At 41.0% G+C, this 24,543-nt stretch overlaps 1 protein-coding gene across 1 annotated transcript in view; it reads right to left on the reverse strand.

The window, feature by feature from the left end:
- The window catches only part of DNAH12 (dynein axonemal heavy chain 12), a 149,813-nt gene that overhangs the window by 119,270 nt on the left and 6,000 nt on the right, over positions 1-24,543 (reverse strand). Inside the window, exons 5-14 of the mRNA XM_089678745.1 lie at positions 21,275-21,350; positions 20,845-21,003; positions 19,420-19,615; positions 17,744-17,932; positions 16,062-16,218; positions 9,436-9,527; positions 5,934-6,112; positions 5,207-5,342; positions 4,160-4,285; positions 1,058-1,192 (exon numbers count right to left, since the gene is read on the reverse strand). Coding sequence (XP_089534871.1) covers positions 1,058-1,192; positions 4,160-4,285; positions 5,207-5,342; positions 5,934-6,112; positions 9,436-9,527; positions 16,062-16,218; positions 17,744-17,932; positions 19,420-19,615; positions 20,845-21,003; positions 21,275-21,350 — 1,445 coding nt within the window. The remainder of the gene's footprint in view (positions 1-1,057; positions 1,193-4,159; positions 4,286-5,206; positions 5,343-5,933; positions 6,113-9,435; positions 9,528-16,061; positions 16,219-17,743; positions 17,933-19,419; positions 19,616-20,844; positions 21,004-21,274; positions 21,351-24,543) is intronic.

Below are 24,543 nucleotides of genomic sequence, written 5' to 3' on the forward strand. Positions count from 1 at the left end.
CATATAAAACATACTAAATACCTTTTTATAAGTGAACACATACCCTCTATTCTCAACTGCATAGGGAGCTCAAAGAGGAGAAACCTCAGCATACCAATCTTCCCAGTGAATGGCTGTGCAGGGGGGGTGTCAGCAGAAATCTGATCATTGGGGTAGAGCAGGCTGAGTTCCCAGCATAGCCAGAAAACGACCACCATGTGCTCTCCTGCCTAGTGTTGTCAGTCTTCAATAGGAAAGCAGAGGGACTGGCAGGAACACCAAGTATTTCACACAGACAAAGCAATACAAAGAGAATAGGATACTTTTTCATACAACTACATGGTACAGCAGGCACATATCAGGAATATAAAATCTTGGGTTTACATATTCTTTAATTACTCTTTTGGTCAGTATAATGTACATTTTTTTTCTTATTGTTTGTTAAGGGTAAACATAACCTCTGGAGTACATCCCCATACCTATAGGAGGGTTCATGCCCCTAAATTGTTCCTCCCCTATGGGTTCCACCTTACCCTATGCACTGCATCTTCAGATTTTGTTTAGGTAGGTAGTAGATTATAGGGCCCATAAAGGTCTAATTTTTCCACATTTAGTTTGGAATTTTATTTTGGTTTAATATAGGTTGGAACAGATACTGAACTGCAGATCAGATACTTTCCCATTTCAAGGTAAAAGTGCTATTTAGTCATATTTGGCACTTTTTGTAGGTCTCCAGTTCATAGTAATACCAAACTTGTCCATGAATTCTTCTTTAATCATCACACAAAAGCTACTGCAATAGCCATTCAAATTACTGCATATGCTCGCTAGAAGTATACTGGACTTTCCAGTTAAAAAGCATTATCTGCCTAATATCACGTCTGACCTTGTGATTTTTTTTAAAAAAACATGAAATTACAACAGACAACTAAGAAAAAAATATAGAAATATTTATTACATTTAGGACTAGTTCAATTGAATGCATTACTGTCTGCTCTTGCCTTCCTTATCCTTCGGAAAGGAAGATGAAAGACATAAAGCAAATAGATGAAGGCACCTTACAACATATAAGTCCCACCTGCTGCATCATATCCAGCTCAGAGCACTCTGCAAACTCCTCCATCCGACGTGACAGCTTCTCCAGCTCCAGCATTAGCTTCTCTCTTTTTCCCAGTAGTTCACTCTCACCTTTACGCTTGGCCTTTTCAATCAGCTTTAAGAAAAAGACACAGCTTTTAGCAAAAGGTACACTGGAGAACCATCAACACTCTAAAGCCCAAAGCTTACAGCCGTGCAACAGTGGCTTAGGGGAATCCTCTACCACTCCCTCCTGTATTCCCCTCATCCTTGGACTTTAATTGTTCCGAAAGGGCCAACTATTTTTAAGGCTGCTAGAGAACTGTCACATGAGACATCATGTAGTACACAGAGTACAGGGATAAGGCGTATGTAATATACACTGTGTTGGGGTCAAGAGTGGGTAATGTACAGAGTACAGGAATCAGGAGAATATGCACCCTAGTGCACAGCATTATCCCGTATAAGGCATTTCACATACATATATACTGTACACTTACATACAAACACTCACATACATACATAAAACCACTCATTTATGTACCTGGCCAACGCAAGCTTCTTCCCTGACTTTCTCTTTCATAATAAAGGTTTATGGGTTAAGTTCACCCTGTGGGAAAATAAATGCACATATAGGGGGTGATTTACTAAAGGCAAATAGACTGTGCACCATACAAGGTGCAGTTGCACTCTGCATGTGCAAATCCTCCAGAGCTTTGTAAATGAGATAAAGATTCACTTTGTAAGGAATACCCAATCATGTGCAAGGAAAATTGAAAAAAAAAATACTTTTGCTTGCACATGATTGGATGATGGAAGTCAACAGAGCTTCTGCTCACTTTATTAAGCTCTAGAGCAATTGCTCTTTCAGAGTGCAAAGTGCATATTCTATTTGCCTTTAGTACATCAATCCCCTTGCTGCAGAAAAAAATATGCATTTAATGATTTTTTTCTACAGGAGCCTGCAAAGCATTGCACCTGCAATCAGTGGATCGTAGGTGCAATGTCAGGCTCCTGCAGACATGCCCTCCAGCTTTCTTGCCTGTACCTATGTACAGGTTTTCTGCTAGAAAGCTAAAGGAAATGTCAATGAGCTATAAGGGTGCTGAACTACAAGGCATCTGCCCTGGTGGCAGATGGGATTTGTGGTTCATTCATTCACAGATCTCTGTGAATGAATAATGCAGGCGTGTGTGTGTGTGCCCCGCACATCCACGCCAATTTTATAATATGACAGCAGCTGCGGGGGAGAACAAGACCTGCTAACCCCCTTGCTCCTGCAATCTTTCAATGAGGCCTCTGACGAATGTCTCTTCCCTAAACACTGAACAGAAGTCTATATTAGGGAGCCTCTAAAACCTGGCAAAGATTCTACTCAATGCAGCATCTACAGCCCCCATCTCCCTTATTAATGTGGACTTTGAAATCTAACCTAAAAACATAGCCAACTGCGTAACACCCCATATTCTTTCTCTCATACACAAAGAACAAGTTGTATTTGTACTGCAGAGGTAAATAGGTGATTCCTACAAGCTTCCCTTTTACACACTAGTTTCCCCACCACAGTCATTGACAAAATATGGCCCTTTATAACCTTCCTGATGGCATGTGTGCAAGTAAAGGGCTTGCTGTCTGACTCTTTCCATATTAACAATGGGCCAACACAGGGGTGCCCCCTCTTACCCTATTTATTTATTCTTGCAATGAGGCATTTGCTAATGCAATATGCCAAAATGGTTCTAGTCAGGAGATAACAATTAGAACCCACAATCGCATCCCCTTGATGAAGTCACGTGATTAGTGACGAAACGCGTCAGAGGGAGCGTACGTATGATGTCACGACATTCCCATTCATTGGGACAGCAGTTTAGTATTTGTGAAACCGATCCAGCTACGGCATTTTAGCAGGCAATTGCATTTACAAAGAAGGGCCTGTGCTTTGCCTTGCATTTCATTCTGTATGGTGACGGTTAGCCGAGCTTATGTAGCGCAGCATATTTTTCTTCACTTTTATTTTCCTTATTTGCCCCACTGAGACATGGGTTGTGTGCACTAGCAGCTACAGTATTTATATTTATATATATGTGTATTTTTTGCTATATATGCACCATAGTAAGCGCTTGAGTTATTTAATTTATATTGACATTTTGTTAAATCCCTGCCTCATCGACACCTACAACAACTACATCACCCTTACCTTAATGGAATGCATTAAGGTAAGAAAACCTTCTAGCTTTACAACCACTTTAACTAAGATTGCTCAAGTAGAGTTTTCAGAACACTTTTCAGCTGCTTTAAATTCCTTCAGTTAATAAAAGTTCCCACTATTTCCAAAATCCCAACAGAAGTAAACAGACATACACATAGTTTACATATCATTGTAGGAAACTATTAATGTTACCCCCCTCTTGACTTCACATATGGAAGTTGAACCACTTTGGTGTTCCAGCAGGAAATAAGCCAGTACTCACTTTCAGGCTCAGTAATGTGCAACAGAAAGCATGTGAAAGGTAAAAGAATAAAACAGTTGAGCTAAAGAGGAAATTTCATGCACTGGATAGGGTAGAAGTGAATGAAAACCCCAGAGAGAAAAACAAAGAATTAGCCAGCCAAAAAGGAATGCAAACTAAAGCCTAGTACACACGATCAGAAAATCTTTGAAAAATACTGCTTTCGAAGCAATCATAGGATAATCTGATCGTTAGTACACAGCTTTTGTCTAAAATTATTTGAGGAGACAAACGCGAACATTTTTCTCGTACGATACCAGATCGTACAATTTTTGTTTTATCAGTGCAGTTTTCATCTGCAAATATGATACAAAACCATACATTACATCACTTTTTCACATCAATTTTTATTATGTCGTACAAGAGTTTTTGTAGCTTTAGTACCCTCTTCGTTTTCAATATGGAGACTAGCAGGTAAAAAAAACAAAAAACGGATAATCATTCATCCAATATTCTCATCCTGTGCACGGGTCTTTATAAACCAATACTTCATGTGTATCATGGAAAACCCACTTTATCAGGAAGGACTTTTGATAACTGCAGCAACTTATTTTAAGAGTACCTTATCTCATTTCCCTTTTAACCTCACTTACCTCATCATTTTTATCAAAAACAGGGTTAATATTTTTAGGCCACAATAACACTGTCGAATTTAGGGCAAGGTCTTGTGGTGAAAATAAAAATACATCTAGAAGATAATTCATTCTCCTCTGGCATTCCTAAAATAGGGAAAAATAATATAACATAATAACAATAATGGAATCTATAGTCTTGTTATATCAGAATACATTAAATGTATGCTGTAACAAATGCATTCTCTACAAGAATAACAGTTCTAGTAATAAAAAAAACCCAATATGGCCACAGTAAAGCAGAAAAGAAAGCCAAGTCTAAAGGTACAGAATATTATAAAAAATTTAAGAAAAACAGATTGCTAATAATAATTAAAAAAATTCCAAAAATCTGTAGAAAATGTCATCTCCAGGGGGCTCATTAATAACATACAGCAGATATCGCTATTGGCTCTCTGCTGTACTTCCATAGCTATGCACACAGACACGGTTAGGTTGAAATATAGGAACAAGCTCATCTAGTTTAACCAATACAAAAAACAAGTATCAAACCTCCATATACACAATCCTATAGGCAGAGTTGATCCAGAGGAAGGCAAAAACATTCCTATAAAGCATGGCCCAAATTGCTGCAGCAGGGAAGAAAATAATCCCCTGATCCCCAAAAAGGCAATTGGGTATTCCCTGAATCTGCCTGCATATCATGGATGGCATTTTATGGCCCATTCATCAAATGTGGGAGTGTACCCTTTGATAGTTGACAGAGTTTTCTAAGACGAGAAAGCTCCCTGATTGGAGGAGAGACAGTCATTTGACTTAGACAGGTTACTTGTACCAGCTTCAGCTTCAGACACTGTTAATGTGCTATGTTTTTTTTCCAAATGCCTCCTAAAAGTATAACATTTGAGACCTCTAAAAGATCATTTAAGAACAAGAATTGTAGAAGGCAAAGCATATCTTATCAGGGGCTTCCTTCTAAAAGATGACTATGATCACCATTGGAAACTTGTTCTAAAACTGTAGTAGAGAACATAAATAACTAATTACTGTTTTCAAGAGTAGACATACCGAGATTCGTGCTTTCAAGGCTACAATGCCTTTCGTTTTAGCCTCCTCAACAAATTCAATTTCTGCAATTACATCTTCTGTGGTTTCAGGAGCTTTTAATGCCTGTACTTTAATGGACTCGAATTCCTTACAGATTCTGCAATATAAGATAGATTAGAAATCAGGATGAAATGCATCATAAAAACCTCAATTACACTTGCATTAGGTCATGGGGGAGGAGCCGGGCAGTAAAAAGAGGTGGTTGAGCTGTGGTTTTGCCAACTGCCCAATTTAACCTAATATGTTGGCTGAAATGGGTGGTACACATGCTGCAGCTAAATGTACACTACAGGCTGTATTCAGTGTGCAGTACAACTGAATGTGAACAGGGCCTTACTAGAACCAAATAAATGTACACTTTGCAAGTGCAGTTGCACTCTGGAAGGGTGTTCAAGCCAGAGCTTAGTAAATGAGGCAAAACCTCACTTTGCAAAAAATACTCAATCATATGCAAGGAAAATTTTAAAAAACAAATGCATTTTTGCTTGCACATGATTGGATGGTGAAGGTCAGCACAGCTTCCCCTCATTTAATAGGCTCTGGAGTAAATTCCCTTGCAAAGTGCACAGTCTAAGTGCTTTTAGAAAATTAACTCGACTTTATTATACAGTTATTGCATTGTGTTAAAGTTGAAACTCTGAGAAAGCAGTGACAACATTCTGAAATCAAAAGTAAAGATCCTACTCACTTTTCGTTCTCTGATCTGTGGTCTGCCACCAGACTCTCTAGCAATATGCTGGCAAAGCTTTTGGCCTTGTTAGCCAGACCTTCCTTGAGATCATCACAATCCAATTGCACCATAGTAAAATGAGCCCGTGCGGGCAGTCCCATTATTTCTTTGGCCAGCCGGTGAAACTGTTCTATGAACTGCAAGAAAATATCAAAATGACTACAATAATGCAGTTGTGATTTATAATGTTTTGATTTATAATCAACCTTCACTATGATCTATTACATCCATAAGAATGTTAACAAGTAATGTTGAGAATTATGTAATAAAAAGATGAATTGTACTTTTGCACCCTCAGGTGCTGTTATCACTACATACTGTACATTCAGCAAGTGCCAGAACTACCAGGGTCGCAAAGGTCTCATTTGCGGCCAGGCCCTGGTGTTCCACCACTGTGGGGGGCCCCAAGACCCTCTGCAGAAAATGTGAAAAGGTCCCTCCTCCTCCTTTATTCATGCCTATTCCGTGCTTAGTTCTCCCAGTACTGCCTGCCTCCCCAGAGATATATTCCAGAAATGCAGCTGTTCATATCTCTTTGCCCAATATCTGTCAATGTCCTCTGCTGATCACCCGATCCCCCTTCACTGAGTAACTGGAACTGGTTCAGTCGGTGCTGTGGTTCCGTCTTTCTGTCCTCATCCTCAGCTGGTCCAAGTAATGGGGCTCCCAGTGGGCTTGAGCTGCTGCTGCTTCTCTTCGGATACCTGTGGATCTGTGCATCCAAATATGTGTGAGGTAACCTGAGCAACAAAGAGGTGAGAGAGAGTAGAGGAGGGGACCCAGTGAGAGAGAAACAGAGAGAATAGCCAGGTGCCACACTGAGAGAGAGAGAGGCCTCGGTGAAAGAGAGACAGAGGGAGGGGCCAGGGGTCACACTGCAAGAGGGGTCAGGGAACACACTGAGAGAGAGGGGTCCCAGCAGTGGCAAAGCTACCACGATCGCAAAGATCGCACTGGTGTTCCGCAACTGTGGGGGGTTCCCCAAGATGGCACGAAGAGGGCCCACTGCAGAAGATGTGAAAAGGGCCCTCGGATCAGTGCGAGTAGAGGGCCCCGGGATCAGTGACGGCCCTGTGACGAATGGAAAGCGCCCCGGGGTGGGGGTCAGGGGAGCCCTTCATGGTTTGCTGCACCAGGGCCCTAAAGGTTCTAGTTATACCTATGCATTCAGTACAGCAGATTTAAAGAAAATATATAACTTTGTATACATTTTCCTTTTCAGTTTAGTAAGTTCAGAAGTTAAAAAATCTTTATTTTACAAATAAAAATGTAATAAAGTATGCACCTATGACACTGGATTAATTCAACACATCTGTTTGTTGCCAGACTCTTTCTCTGTCTTAATAAAACTCTGTAGGGAAGCATCCAACAACGCCACCATCAAACCCGCCCCGCAGGCCAGAGTATTTGGTGTCATTTTGGACTCCAACCTATCCTTCCAGCCCCAAGTCCAATCTTTAACAAACTCATGCAGACTCCACCTCCGCAACATCGCCAAAATCCGCACGTTCCTAACCCCAGAAACCACTAAACAGCTCATCCGCTCCCTCATCATATCACGACTCGACTACTGCAACTCCCTCCTCACTGGCCTGCCTCGCCGCTGGCTATCCCCACTTCAGTCCATCCTGAATACGGCTGCCGGACTCATTCACCTTTCCAACCGCTCCGTTTCCGCCACCCCCCTCTGCCAATCCCTCCACTGGCTTCCAATTGCGCAACGGATCAAATTCAAAATCCTAACACTGACGTACAAAGCTGTCCACCATACTGCCCCGAACTACATCACCGACCTAATATCCAAGTACAGCCCAGCACGCACACTCCGCTCCTCACAAGACCTCCTTCTCTCTAGTTCCCTGGTCTCCTCCTCCCATGCCCGCCTCCAGGACTTCCCCAGGGTGTCACCCATCCTCTGGGACTCCCTGCCCCAACCCATCAGATTATCACCTACTCTCCTCTCCTTTAGGCGCACCCTGAAAACCCACCTCTTCAGGGAAGCCTACCCCACCCCCTGCTAACTTGCCGACCTCCTCCACTCTTCCTACCACTCCATCCCCCACAGCTATCTCCTCCTGTGCCACCATCCCCTCCCTCCTAGATTGTAAGCTCGAAAGAGCAGGGCCCTCGATCCCCTCATGTTTTGCATTGTATTGGTATTGTTCTGTCACATGTTCTGTCCCCCTTTGTAATGTACAGCGCTGAGCGAACTATCGGCACTTTATAAATACTGTATAATAATAATATAATAATAGGGAAGGCCTGAACAAAGCATGAAGAAAGATATAGTGGGAGGAGACATTTCTTTGACTCATTCAGTTGTGTGTGAAAATTTCAGCTTGTGGTGAGCTGTGTAATAAACAGCCTTTTTTTTTCCAACAAGGTCGTAATAAACAGACAGGTAAATTTCTGAAAAAAGCCCAGCACTTCAGCTTCTGGATGGAAACATAAGTATGAAATATTTGAATGCAATATAATATTATTATTATTATTATAATCAGGGGTGGACTGACAACTCACGGGGCCCCCGGGCAATAGGGGATCATGGGACCCCTGTGTCATTGCCCACACTCAAAAATCCTATAAAAAAGGTACCAGGGGCATTTCATGGGGCCCCCTACTGACCCCGGGCCCTCGGGCAGTGCCCCGTTTGCATAACACGTTTATGCGCGTTTGCGTTTAGAAGCGTTTTTTAAAGATAAGCAAAGAAGAACCTCCCAAACGCCCAGAATACACTGAAAAGTGGTAAATTATTAACTATTTCAGACTTTTTCAGAGAAATACACACAGTAGAAACAGAGACAGCAGTATGTGTTGAGATAATTTGTTGTGAGTTGCTCATTAACATTTCTTTTGTTTCCAAGGGTGGGAAAGGTGTCTGGTAGAGTGAGTCATTGAGGTCACCTGGCAGGGGTCTTCATGAGGAATTTGAAGTGTGAATGTGCATTAACATATCTTTTGTTTCCAAGAGTGGGAGAGGTATGAGGTGTGAATTGGTTATTGCAATGTGTGACAAGCTTGGTAGGAACATCCTCTGTTAAGTGTTTGTGCATCTGAGCACCTTGAAAACTCTTTGAATGCATTTTTCTTGATGAAAAAAGGCTCTGGACAGCATTGGGAACTGGAAGAGTTAAAAAAAAATTTCTAAAGCAAACGCTTATAAACGCGATTTGCCGTGTTTAGAAACGCTGATAAAATCGATGTCTGAACGCAAGTTTGTTGCGTTCAAAAAAAGACTGTAAACTCAACTGCCTGTAAACGACTGTAAATGAAGATGTGTAGATGGACACATAGGAAAACATTAGGGCGAGTTCAGGGGCTGCTGAAAAAACCGCTGAACAGCTCCTAAACGTGAGTTTAGCAGCTGCAGTGTACATGAGCCTTAAAGAAAACAGAATGTCTGCAAATCAGAAATGTGTGTTTTTTTTTTTCCTATATCTAATTACTTTTTCAGACATACCACTGTGTATTCATCAAAGCTGTGCTCTTCAGTCAAAAACGTCTGTACTTTCTCATCAGCGGAGCCATCCACAAGCCAGCTGTAACTTTCCACTAAAATAAAAAATTTATAATGCAATTGTGATGAAAATGTGACACCCTCTTGCACTATTCTCTTGGTTAATGGAAATCTAATCAACCAAGGTAGGACTGTAGCTAAATTTCCCCAGGCACTGATGCAAAATGATCCAAAAATTCTAGATAATGTAGATAACTGTGAAAACACAAATCCCTGCTAGCTGACCAACTCTTCATGGTGTCGCTCTCCACATGCAATGACAGGAAAAAGACAAGTATTATAGAATCAGGCTCATACCTAAGCAGTAGATCTCCAAAAATTAGGGAGGCTGCCATTGTTAATTACAAAAACAAGTTCAGTGTAATATTATAAAAATACATCAAAATGCAATAAAATAGAGAGTCCATAAATCACTATTAATGATCAGAAGACAATAAAACAGTTCAGTGATTCGAAATGGTGGTCATATTCATACTGTCTTAGTGCCTCTTTTGTAAGTTCAATTTTATCTTTATTTACAATAAATTATGATAGCAGCTATGCGCTTTTTACTTTTGTGATTACATATCTTTGTGGACACATCCTGACTTTTGCGAGGAAGCAGGAGATTCCGCATCCGGTTTGGTCCCCAAAGGGGAAAAGTGCAATATGACTTATCTGTTTGCTCAGGGGTCACATCGGTAAGGTAAGCGGCCTTAATTACCTTTGGTGGTGGGATTGAGTACCTCTACACTTCAATGTATGAATTCGGCCACCATTTTGAATCACTGAACTGTTTTATTGTCCTCTGATCATTAACAGTGATTTATGGACTCTCTATTCTATTGCATTTTGATGTATTTTTATAACATTGCGCTGGACTTTATTTTGAAATTTTGAGTGCGGTATTGTGGATTGTACCTTAAGTATCCAGCTTGCAAACTTTTGGGTTAGGGTTAATCATCTGATTGCGCTGATTGGTTCCTGTAATTGTATTTTTAGGCTGCCATTGTAAGCCTCTTTCTAAAACTCCAAATGTCTTTCTGACTCTGACCTCAGTATTTTCTGAATCGCATATGTGCTCAACACTACATACAGTGTATATCCTACCCTAGTGTTACTGCTGCAAATGTCCTTAATGTGTGCAGTTTAATTACTTCCCCACCGCATATATTGGTAAGGTATTTGTCTTTCTGATGAGTGACTATAACAAAAAATGACTGCTGGTACTATACATATTTGGTTATCTTCCTGCTTCCAGCAAGCCATTTGTATTGTGAAGGAGATGAAATGAAACATATTGGTGCCTGCACTCTTCCCTCCTGTAAGCAAATTCCCTGTGTTTGACTGACAGTGCTGTGAAATACAATAGCTTGTATTGCTGGCCCTTACTGTCTCACTTTGATTCTTGGGATGCATACTGTTATAGGAAGATAACATAAAGACACGTTTATGGCACTTATACAAGCAGTATTTAAAAATAAATTAAATAATTTTGAATTAGTGCCCAGTTTAACCTTCGTTTCTGATCTAAAAAAAATGTTTCAGAAAACTGGCCTATAAAGTAGTAAACTTGTTTGCAGAAGGAAGGAACACAAACATTACCTCAACCAGTTTTGCATCTTCTTGATTGCCCAGATCACAGGTTAGAGCACAGGTGTAAAACTGGCGGTCCTCTAGCTGTTGCCAAACTACAAGTCCCATGAGGCAATGCAAGATGGACAGTTACAAGCATTCTCCCAAAGGCAGAGGCAAGATGGGACTTGTAGTTTCGCAACAGCTGGAGGGCCACCAGTTTGACACCCCTGGGCTAGGGGTAATGAACTAATCAAGGAAGCCAAATCTTAAAAGTAAATTTTTGCTACAGTAACTTATCAGATGGGTGAACATCTGGCCAGAGTTTAGAGGTCAGAGTGTTAAACTGAGCTCATGAATCCTGCTTGCAACATTAATGTAAATGTACATACACGTAGGATATAAATATTTTTTAATACTTTATTTAACCACTTTGCCTCTCACATCTGTTCACTCCCTATGGATCAGAGAATTTTTTTACATTTCTGCTCTGGACTTGGTTTATTCAGTGATAACTTTGTGATTACTTAAGATAACAAGGTAATACATATATTGTTTTTTTTTTTAAGTAGAAATATAGGCAAAACTTTTTTTCCATTTTGGATAGAGTAAGGGAGCGTTATAACCCTTGTAAGGTTTATATTTGCCATCTTTGTCCCATTGGGCAGATTTATCTTCACTTGCTGTCCCATAGCCAAACAAGAAGTGAGAGGAAATCCCTGCAAATTAAGGAAATTTTTTGGGGACCCTGAGCCCACCAGAAGTAGTGTCCCCATTTGAAGATTTCCCCTCTAAATTTCCTACTTTTCTGGGGAAAACCCAAAATTTGGGATTTTTGTTTACTTTCACTTTCAATGGTAATGTTAACCACTTCCCAAACACCCTATAGCAGAACTACTGCTACAGAGCAGCATGGTTGTGCAAAATCACATGTACAGTTGCAAGAAAAAGTATGTGAACCCCTTGGGATTACGTGGCGTTTTGCATGAATTGGGCATAAAATGTGCTCTGAACATCATCTAAGTCACAACAATAGAAGAACACAGTCTGCTGAACATAATACTACACAAACATTAGATGTCGCCATGGTTTATTTGCACATAACATGTAAACATTCACAGTGCAGGGAGGAAAAAGTATGTGAGGCCCTAGCTTAATGACTTCTTCCAGAGCTAATTGGAGCCAGGAGTGAGCCAACCTTGACTCCAATCAGTGTGATGATATTGAATGTGTTGCTGACAGCTGTCCTGCCCTTAAAAAACACACCTGTTTTGGGTTTACTGGTTTCAAGAAGCACTGTCTGATGTGAACCATGCCTCGCAGAAAAGAGCTCTCAGAAGACCTATGATCAAGAATTGTTGACTTGCATGAAGCTGGAAAGGGTTACAAAAGTATCTCCAAAAGCCTTGATGTTCATGTGTCCGCGGTAAGACAGACTGTCTACAAATGGAGAAAGTTTAGCACTGTTGCTACTCTCCCTAGGCGTGGTCGTCCTGTAAAAATGACTGCAAGAGCACAGCGCAGAATGCTGCATGAGGTAAAGAAGAATCCCAGAGTGTCAGCTTAAAGACCTACAGAAATTTCTGGCACATGCTGACATTTTTGTTGACACATCTACAATAAGGAAAACATTAAACAAGAATGGAGTACATGGGAGGACACCACGGAGGAAGCCATTGCTGTACAAAAAGAATATTGCAGCACGTTTGAAGTTTGCAAAAGAGCACCTGGATGTTCCACAGCACTACTGGCAAAATATACTGTGGACAGATGAAAACAAGATTGAGTTGTTTGGGAAGAACACACAACACTATGTGTGGAGAAAAAAAGGCACAGCACACCAACATCAAAACCTCATCCCCACTGTAAAACATGGCGGATGGAACATCATGGTTTGGGGCTGCTTTGCTGCCTCAGGGCCTGGACGGATTGTTGTCATTGATGGGAAAATGAATTCCAGAGTTTATCAAGACATTTTGCAGGAAAACGTACGACCATCTGTCCTCCAACTGAAGCTCCACAGAGGATGGGTGATGCAACAGGACAATGACCCAAAGCATACAAGTAATTCAACAAAACAATGGCTGAAACAGCACAGAATACGCCTTCTGGAGTGGCCCAGTCAGAGTCCTGACCTCAACCTGATTGAAATGCTGTGGCATGACCTTAAGAGAGCGATTCACACCAGACATCCCAAGAATATTGCTACACTGAAACAGTTTTGTGAAGAGGAGTGGTCCAAAATTACTCCCGATCGTTGTGCAGGTCTGATCTGCAACTACAGGAAACGTTCGGTTGAGGTTATTGCTACCAAAGGAGGGTCAACCAGTTATTAAGTCCAAAGGTTCACATACTATTTCCTCCCTGCGCTTTGAATGTTTACATGTTATGTGCAATTAAACCATGGCAACATCTAACGTTTGTGTAGTATTATGTTCAGCAGACTGTGTTCTTCTATTGTTGTAACTTAGATGACGTTCAGAGCACATTTTATGCCCAATTCATGCAAAACTCCACGTAATCCCAAGGGGTTCACATACTTTTTCTTGCAACTGTATATATACATGATTTTGTATATCCAAGTAGAGGGCATGCATGCTGCTCTACCCACGCCGGCATTGTCGATCACCGGGTCGCGGCCAGAGATTCCCCGCCAGCTCCCAGCGATCGCTGAGGAACAGTGACAGTGGAGAAAACTGTGTGGAAACAATGCAGATCTCTCCCCTGTCAGCAGCAGCACGCTGCTTTGTATTGCTCTGCATGCTTACACAGTAAAGCACACACAGACAACACAGTAAAACAGTACACAGCACACAGTTAACCCTTTGATCGCCCCAGATGTTAACCCCTTTCTGTCCAATGTCATTAGTACAGTGTCAGTGCTTGTTATTAGCACTGATCACTGTTATTAGTGTCAGTGGGGATGTCAGTGGAAGTTAGTTCCCCCCCCCCAATGTCAGAATGCAGTCCCGCTATAAGTCGCTGATCGCTGCTATTACTAGTATTAAAAAAAAAAAATCATTTTAGCAAAGACATTTATGCTGAAATTAGATTTTTAAATTTTTTTTACTGGATATGTTTTATAGCAAAATGTAAAAATATATATATATTTTTTAAATTGTTGGTATTTTTTGTTTATAGCCCAAAAAATAAAAAACGCACAGGTGATCAAATACCACAGAAAGAAAGCTCCTTTTGTGGGAAATACATTTCATTTGGGTGTAGCATTGCATGACCGTGCAATTGTCAGTTAAAGTAATGCAATGCCATAACGCAAAAAATGGCCTGATCAGGAAGGGGGGGGGGGTAAATCCTCTGGAGGGCAGGTGGTTAAATAGGACAAACAGAGAGGGTTAATCTCCCTAAGGGGGCACAGACAGCAATATAAACTGACAAGTATTCTAATCCCCCTTCACTCTATCCAAAACTAAAAAAAAAAAAAATAAGTTTTGCCTATAGTTATACTTTAATCACAAGCAAGGCTTTTTTTCTTGAGTATTGTTTTGCAACAATTATTTTTGGTCACAATCCTTAGACATTAACACATAACAAAACTAACCAAAACACAGTTTTTCTTTTTTTTGACAAGTATTAGTTTAAAAATAAATAGTGTTGCTGCAGATGAAGTGTGCATTTTATTCTGCAATTTGTCCTTTTTCAAAATTACACTAAAATTATCCACTTTTGCGCTTTCTTAAATATGAAACATTTCTTTCTACTTGGCAGGTTGCTTTAACTGACTTCATCTGCAGATTGTTTATCCCTTTGATCTGCACCTGAATGAATGATACGAACCTTACAATATGTAACATTGTATCTTTCTGTAACATCTGAGCAGTGTCATTTATAAACACTGTCAGACTTCTGGGGGGGGGGGTTTTGACAGCTAAAGCTGCTGAACTTCTCTGTGTACACAGCAATACCGCTTTGAATAATCACAGCCAAATTGCTGTGTACTGGGAGGGGGGGAAAGGGCAGAAGGACTAGGCATGCTACATATGCCCTGTGTACAGTGATGATCATTTTTTTGAGCATGTATAGCACTCCCAAAGTCTGGAACCGGTTAAAGAGGAATTCCAGGTATGGATATTTTTACATAGTTACATTGATCCAACTTGGACCAATGGTCCAGCAGAAGTAGTGAGTCAGTATGTGAATTCAAACATGCTTGGGAAATGCATAGGTCTATACTCAGACAAAAAAAGTTAAAAATAAATATATATCTGGGGGGAAGGCTCAAGAGACCACTTGGTCTTTTTTCTGCAATCCCTTTTCTATGTCTATGTTTTTGTGTTTTATATACAGTACACCATACCTGTGGCATCCATCTGGAAAGCACTGTAGTAGACGCTACTACTCCAATGGTCTGCACTAGCCCCTGGGTTCTGTGTCGAGTGGCTGCCCTGCTGCATTGTGAGCACAGAAAGTCGCCTGCTTGGCAAAGGCACCATTCAGAGAATACTTTGCATTTTCTCGGTGAATGCAAAGCATTTTCTGACTGGAAGTGGTGGAAAGTGTGAAATCCCCACCCCATCCCTCTGCTTCATCCAATCAGGGAACACTTTGCATTAAGTGAGAAAATGCAAAGCGATCTCTGAATGGTGCCCGAGCAGGGGCGGACTGACCATTTGGAAACTCGGGCACTGCCCGAGGGCCCGGGGTCAGTAGGGGGCCCCATGAGATGCCCCTGGTACCTTTTTCATAGGCTTTTTTGAGTTTGGGCAAGGACACAGGGGCCCCATGATCCCCTATTGCCTGGGGGCCCCATGAGTTGTCAGTCCACCCCTGTGCCCGAGTTTAGTGGCCAACCTTTTGTGTTCACAAAACAACGGGACATTCACAATGTCAAGGGGAGGGGTAACACTGCAAGTTGTTACATTTTAATTTTTAAACTAAATTTTCAAAATAAATTAAAATTTTATAGAAATTAAATTAAATTTAAAAATCTGTCTGGAGTTCTGTTTGAATTTCCTGAGTTTGTTTACTGCTGTCTGCTGGTAATGTATGTTGCTTACCGTATGTCTGGAAATGGGTCATGGGCTCCTTTAAATTGTGACTGATTGTTTCTTTCAGCTTAAGAACAGCAGAATTGATGATGTACTCAGATAACTTGGCCTCAATGATCTGAACAGTGTTGCTGCCAGACAACCAAGACTGAACTGTCTGGACATTCTGATAAAAAAAAAGGAAAAATAGAAGTAATTAATGTATGGTTGTCAGTCTTTCAGGAGCACAGACAGGTTTAAAAGAACTTGAGAAGTCAAGCCATACAAATTATATTTTACCTATATATTAAAGACAGGTTTAACCTTTATAGCTGGACACCAGGCAAATGGCTACATTCACTATGAAAGTACATGTACTGTATGTTTTACCTGCCAAATGATTTGTAATTTTCTCCAGCAAATCTTGAAATGTAAAGAGTCCTTACACACAGCCAGTTTTTTTACCTTATTTTTTTTCTACTGGTGTTAAGAAATAAAGTCTGGTCACCCCCTGCCTACACTCTCTGAGGGCAGCAAAGGAATAGCAGAAAACTTGCTTGAAGTCTTCACTCTAATTAATCCCAAAGGTGTTCTATTGGGTTGAGGTCAGGACTCTGTGCAGGCCAGTCAAGTTCCTTCACCCAAAACTCGCTCATCCATGTCTTTATGGACCTTGCTTTGTGCACTGGTGTTGGAACAGGAAAGGGCCAAGTGAAAGGTTCCCTTCACTGGAATTAAGGGACCAAGCCCAACCGTTGAAAAACAACCCCACACCATAATTCCCCCTCCACCAAACTTTACACTTGCCACAATGCAGTCAGTCAGGTCCCGTTCTCCTGGCAACCATTAAACCCAGACATGTCCATCACATTGCCAGACAGAGAAGCGTGATTCATCACTCCAGAGAACACGTCTCCACTTCTTTAGAGTCCAGTGGCAGCGTGCTTTACACCACTGCATCCGACGCTTTGCATTGCAGTTGGTAATGTAAGGCTTGGATGCAGCTGCCTGGCCAAGGAAACCCATTCCATGAAGCTCTCTATGCACTGTTGTTGTGCTAATGTGAAGGCCACACAAAGTTTGGAGGTCTTTAGCTATTGACTCTGCAGACACACTTCTGTGCACTATGCACTTCAGCATGCGCTGACCCATTTTACATGGCCTACCACTTTGTGGCTGAGTTTCTGTTGTTTCCAGTTGCTTCCACTTTGTTATAATACCACTCACAGTTGACTGTGGAATATTTAGTAGCAAGGAAATTTCGCGGATGGACTTATTTCACAAGTGGCGACCTATCACGGGACCACACTTGAATTCACTGAGCTCCTGAGTGACCCATTCTTTCACAAATGCTTGTAGAAGACGTCTGCATGCCTAGGTGCTTGATTTTATACATCTGTGGCCATGGAGGTGATTGGAACACCTGAATCCAATGATTTGGAGGGATGTCCCAATACTTTTGGAGACACAGTGTACATTTAACGGTTTGTAATGAAAACATAACTGCATGAATTGGTGTTGTTTCATCTGCCTGGAGTTCGGCTTTAAAGAGACACATTGGAAGTGGTGGGTCTCATCACTCGCAAAGCAGGACGGAATGGAGAGGGAGAAGAGATAAGGTATGTATAAGGACATGAGGGAATGCCTTTTACCCTGCACAGGCAAGTTGATAATGTCTCTTTAAAGGACAACTTTAAGATATATACTGATACCTGCAAGGTCTTTGAGACTCTGGTAACAATAAACAAAATGGCATCTTCTAAGTCCTGGAAGCTAGGATAAAAATCCATTCTCTCATCATCAAAGGTCAGTTGCATTTTGAAAAGTGGTAAATACTGTGTATCTTCAGGGTCAAACAATTCCACAAAAGCTTCTACTGTCCTTTGTAAGAGATCTCTAATCTACAGATAAAAAAGACCATACTTAGAATGAGCTCCATATAAGATATAATTGAACTGTCTTTTCTGTCCCCTGCAGATAGAAACAGTCCTTTTTCCAATATTTATAGCAGTACAGACTGTTACACCACAGTAGGGGAAGGGTCAGGAGGCATGGGACTGTATAACCCCACAAAACAACCATACAGGAATGAAAGGAGGGGGCAGTTGTAAAGGGTGGCACATTCCATGGGGACAATTCATTAATTCCGTTTCCCCAGCCTTATACTGTATATAATGAAGAGGTAACCATTATTTGTAATTGAGCAATGCAATGTAATCCACTCATGCTACAACATCATCAAGTGGCATCAGTCAATATATCCAACTTTGCAGGGCTGGTATTCAGCTATGTACCCCATCAGGTCCCTGTTATTCCTGTCCACATGCAAAAGAAATCATAAAGGATAAGTTCACCTTTTCAAAAAAAAAAAAATCATATTTTTGCAAGTTTAAAAAATGTGCATTACTATTTGTTTTTCCCTAAGAAGCCTGCAGAGCATTGCACCCACAATCAACAGATTACAGGTGAAATCTCAGACTCCTGCATACTCTCAGATACTGCGCACTGGCAGACAGTTACATGAGAGCAGGAAGATCAATGGACTACAAGAACGCTCGCCAACCTTCGTAGTTTTTTGAGAACTTGACACACTTGAGCTCGAAAAACACTCAAAACTTAAAAAACCAAGGTGACACCATAGAGAACAAATTATTTTTTAAGTTTGAGCATTTTTGGAGCTTAGAGCTTCAATCTACAAATCGCTCAAGTGTAAATGCAGCCTAAGAGCAGGTGGAGAATGTAACATGTTCCAAATGTGAAGTTATCTTTTAAAACTAAAGTTCCGCTGTCAAAAACCATGAGCAGGCAGGCACCTTATTGCAGAAAAAACATACAATGTCTCTACTGCAAAAAAATACACCTACTTGCCTGCTCGATATCTTCTCCGTCATGTGAACTGAGCTGCACATGCACAGATCAGCTCACATCACCGGCACAGTCCTAGCATGCTGGGAAGGCTGAGTTCTGAGCATTCGCAGGAGTGATGTCATCCCCACCATAGACTGGCACTCAGCAGAAGATTGAAGGACCATTTAAGAAAAGGTAAGTTGAGCTCTACTTTAACAGATAATAGTGGCCTAATTTTGTCCCATAATATTTTTCCTGATATAGTATTATAATATACTTAAATCTATTCTATAAATTATTTTCCGGAGAAGAGGAAGTGAAAGAGCAAAGGTTATACAGATTTCAGTTTACCAAAGTTACATCAGGAAAAATGTACTTTAACTGGTTGCTAAGAATAAATGTATTGCACAAATGCTATTCACGAGTATATAGTTTTTGAAAACTGTCCCTGATTAAAGCAGGGGTTAGAGCAATGGGTATTCTACACTTTGTTTCGATTCAATACAAGTGTTTTTGTTATCTGTTCCATAATTATACTTACCTGATTGGACATAAGGGTGGAGACACAGCTGTAGAGGGAGTCTATTTTGTCAGGTTTAACGAGCTGCAAGGCTTCTTTGCTGGTAAAGAGATTTATCACTTTAGGGTACCAAGTGTTTATTAACTTCTCTTCTGTTTTTGCACAAGCAAGGGAGACACTATTCTTCAGTGATTCACATTCAACGGGCCCCTTGGATCTGCCAGGACACATGTAAAATTCATCAAATCAGTTATATTGCTTGGGATTTAGCTGAGTTCTAAGAGCCTATAACAGGGTGTTTAACAGGCCATGAAATTTCCTCATCACCCCTGAAACCTGTACCCATGTAAGGCATCGTGCCCACAGTTTGAGTATATACCCATATGGCTGCCTTTTCAACTTTTTTTTTTGGGGGGGGGAATGGGGGGCAGTGAAAATGTGACTCTGCTGCCTGTTTTTACCATCCCCAACCACAAGTGTAAACTATGCCTTAGGGGCTACTAGTGAAAGAATGATTTTCAGCAAAGAAACAAGAAGTAAAGTGATTCACAGATAGCACTAGGTAATTAGAATAAAATAAAAGTGTATGTGTGTGAGTATATGTAAATCAGCAATAGGCCATGAAATGGATTGCAAGGTCATTTGGTGGAGCAAAACTTAAATTGCAACAACTGTTGTGCTTAATGGCTCATTCATACTGGCAGGAAAAAATCCCTATACACATGCAGTGTGTGAATAGCCAAAGTCTAGGTTTGTACCATGAACAAATCAATTATCAGTGCCATTTCTTCTTGCATTCAACCGCTGATATAAGTGAGTACATGGGCTTAGGGCATCAGCCCTGGAGGCAGATAGTTTGCATCCTGGGCCAGCAGCACCAAACATTCTATTCTCAGTGCAGTTCAGTAATGCTGAGCCTGAGCTGACAGGTGCAGCATTACTGAGGTCCCCACCCAGCCAGTGCCGCCAATCACAATTCCATCCCCAAAACCCTGTAAACAAAGTTGCATTAAAATTACCGTACTTTCAGCTAAACAGTGCAATATTAACAAAAATCATGTTCACTGAAAATACAGTACATGTTCCTGTTAAAGAAAAAAATAAGCAAATTATTTCAAAATACTGCTGTGTATCTAAGCCCTGGACTTTATGTCATTTAATGTAATGTTTAGCAGTTCAGGTCATAGTATTCCACGTGTGCTGACTATAAGGCCTTGTTCACACTGGTGTTCTACATGCATGGTCTTGAACACAGAATTTCTGTCAAAATCGAAGCAGTGTCTGTGCAGCTGCTACATCCCAAATGACATGAATGGGACTGTCTGCACAGAACCCCCATGTGGGACAACATGGCCTTCACAGGTGTACACTGTAGTACACTAATATGAATGAGGCCTAGGTTTCATTAGTGTATTACCTACACAAAACAAAGCCCAGACAGTTTACCTGTAACCAGACAGATCAACAATCAGCAAATTTGAAAAAGTGGAGTAGCCCAGGTCTAGCATAGTCCTCAAAGCTGGATGAAGCAGGTGCAAGCTCCTCTGGATCTCATTTTTGGCTTGTACAAAACTCTGATGCCATGGCTTAGAGTAATCCAGACCCCTGAAATGACAATACATTTTACCTGTATATCCCACCGGATAAAGCATATTTTATAACACCACTTGGCTACCTTTACAAAACCAGTCCTGCTAAAAGTGCACAGTGAGGAGGAGGTGTTTCGTATTGTTATACAACATTGGATTGGGTCAGGTAAGGGACAGAGAAAGACTACAGACAGAACACTGATGTCCATAAGTAAGGCATTAATGCAACAAGACAAAGATCTGCCTCCACATCATGGACTTATTTTCTAAAGATGAGAACTACTCACATGGGATCTTCAGGCAACAAATCAGAATCTTCTGATTCCAGACCTTTAACTTCTGGTTTCACCAAAACACTTTTCACTAAACAGGAAAACAGAATAAAACAATACTGCATATTGTGATAAAAATCATCATGATTGTGATCAGAAGAAAGTCTTAACCAAGAAACTGTAAAATATATAGCTTCCTTCACACCTATGTATTTGTGTTCCTGTGTGCATTAATCTGCAGCAAGATGTGCGTTAATATATGCACACCACAATGGGCCACAAATGGCTGCATTCACTGTTGATGGGTAACACTTCCATATTAAAACAAATGTCTATCTCTGCCATTTGTGGGTAAAATTCTACTCATGGGGTAGTTAATATAGCAAAACACAGGTATTTTCCTCTGAAAAATAATACTAAAAAAGCTTTGTGCCAATCTAACCACTTAATGTTGGAAAGTACTCAGGCATCAAGCACTAGGGGGTCAAGTCGGAGTAGCATCCACCGCAGGCCATTGATCGAGCCAGATGGACGCCATTTCAGGATCTTCAAAAAAGTGAACATGGCCTTATGTTTCCACTCAGAGCCTGGCAGGATATAACATGGCATACTTGAAGTGGTGAACATGAAGGAGCTGTTTAATCGCATCAAAGCAAGATCTTAGCAGCTGGACGTCTGCTGAGAAATCAGGAAATGCGGCCACCTTGACATTCTGGAATGGGATGTTGCCTTTTTCTCTAGCCAGATGCAGAACTGCATCTCGATCCCGATAACTGAGCAGTTGGGCTATGAAGGTGCTCCTTGCGGTGGTGGGCGAGCAGGCATATGGTGGGCACTTTCTACCACAAATGTGGCAGAGAATGTGGCCCTGTTGTAGGTGGCGATCAGGAGATTTTCAAGGAAGGAGGCCAGATTGGATCCCTCATATCCTTCCAAAGTTTGCACCATTGCAGCCGATTTGTTGAATGTTGTAACTGGTGCAACATGTCCTCTGCTCTGCCGATTCGGGTCTCGGCTTCAGTGACCCTGTTTCTTAGTTTATGGAAATCCTGGCAGATTAAGGAAATGTCGATCTTGACCTCTTCTATCTTTGAGGTAAGTTTTGCTTGACATGTAGAGATCGCTTCTAGGACATTAGTAGTCTCTGTCGTCAGAGTCTCTGTATAAGAGGTAGAAGCGCTGCCATCTTCCCTTTGAGCATCCCACTCTTGAAGCTGGATTTTTTCCAGTTTAGAGCTGGATATGTCGGGTAGGTTGCAAAAATCTTCCAGGGCCAAGGTTAGGTGAGCAGAAAGTAGGCTATTCAGCAGGAGACCAACTGAAGGATATTAGGAAAACGGAGCTCTCTTTACTTGTGCCCTACTCCATCGCGTTCCAGGCCACACACCCCTAACCACTTAATGTTTAGCTGCTAGCATGTCATATTAATTTTCCTCTGGCTCGCCAATAGGCTTCTATAACACTGAACTTAAAGAAACCTGGCAATAAAATGCAATGTCTGCTAATAATGTTAAGGGCTCTTTCCCCTACAAATTTTGCCTGCTGATAGCCTTTCCTAAATATACCTGTAAAGAAAAAATTTAGATAATATATTTACCTTACCCCTGACTAAGCATGGGTGATGTAACACTCCTAATGGCGAGATTCTGAGGAATACAGAGCAGTGCAATCTTGGGATAGAACACCGTTGCAATGGACTTATGTGTTGTCTCATATTTATACTGCTTTGCAGTTCCCAGGAATCTCTCTAAAAGGAAAGTGATGTCACATCAAGTGAAGTGGAAGATGGAGGTATGGTAAGTATAAAATCTAACTTTTTTATTACTTGTATCCTTTAGAGACACTTTCAGCAGGTGATTTTACAGGGGCTTGGACATTATAAGCAGACTTTACATTGTACCATACTGCAAGGTCCTATTTAAGATGGTGAGGGTGTAAATGCACTTTTATGTCCTTTCTCTCTATTAGAGTAAACCTGTCATAAAATAAATTTTAAGGTTGCATTTGCTGGCCTCCTTCAAAGAAATTTTATTTGCCTAGCTTAGTCTGGTCTTATTACTCATTGACCCAGAAAAAGAATGCAGTTAGCGAAGTCTGAGGAAGCCAGAATTCTTGATACCTGTTCCAGGTCCCGATTCTGAAGTCTTTTTACCCAGGTAACTTTATTTTTAAAGGAAAAAAATAGCAGCCCACATAATTCCACAGTACAGCTTTCCTTTAAGGTAAGCAACCACATTTGCTCAAAGGAGAGTTAAAAAGTAAAATTAAAGCAAAACTCCAGTCAAATTTTTTATTTTCACGTGCAGTGTGGCTTTGCCCACACTGAATAGGTTAACTGCTTATTTTGTCCAGAGCTCAGGGAAAAGCTATACTTACTCTGTCCTCTGATCCTTCCAGAAAACCACCCCCCACGTCCTGCGATGGACTGTTCCTGCTGTCCTCATGTCCAGAGCTGGTCTATGGGCGTGATGACGTCAGGAACAGCCCATTCACAAGACTGGTAGCGTACCGGGGGAGGGGGGTAGGAGTGGCAGGGACCAGTCTTGCGCTTGGAGGAGCAGCTGATTAGGTAAGTATACTGTATGTCAGCTATATGAACCCCTAGACAAAAATGAGCATTTAACCCATGCAGTGCGGGCACAGCACCACTGCATAGGAAAATAACATTTGTGTCTGGATTTCTTCTTTACATCCCACCCAAAAAAGATTTAAAATTATAGATCAGTTCCCTAACATGTATGTTACGCTCTTATTACATTTTAATTGACATCTACAAATGTACATTTTGAGGCTTCTTTAACTTCAGTAAACATGATGTTCGGTATGTTTTAAAAATCCAGTTATTAGAATGTGTGGTCTTTGCCCTGAGCCTACCTACACAAAGACATTTCTAGTGGAGAAGAATGAAGCATGGGATATGTATTATGGGTTTTTGTGTTATCTCACATTCATTTTAAGGCAACCCATTAATATGAATAGGCAGCCAATGCAACAGAAGTCCTGAAAATCAGATGGGCCATAAATTCAGTAATGCAATGCACTGCACTATGGTATGCTGCAATGCTAGTGTTCTGCCCTAATATGATATGGTGCTATTCAAAATAAATGGCACCACAACACAGCAATGCATGTAATATACAGGTGAAACTCGAAAAATGAGAATATCGTGCAAAAGTTAATTTATTTCAGTAATGCAGCTTAAAAGGTGAAACTTCTGGTCCCCAGTGCAGTGACGTGATCTGCTATGGCTATAGTTGTACCCTTGGATAACCGATAGAAGCAAT

The sequence above is a fragment of the Staurois parvus genome, unplaced genomic scaffold, assembly GCF_062004578.1.
Source record: "Staurois parvus isolate SC_StPar_1 unplaced genomic scaffold, SC_StPar_1.0 ptg000209l, whole genome shotgun sequence".
Classification (NCBI taxonomy): Eukaryota; Metazoa; Chordata; class Amphibia; order Anura; family Ranidae; genus Staurois; species Staurois parvus.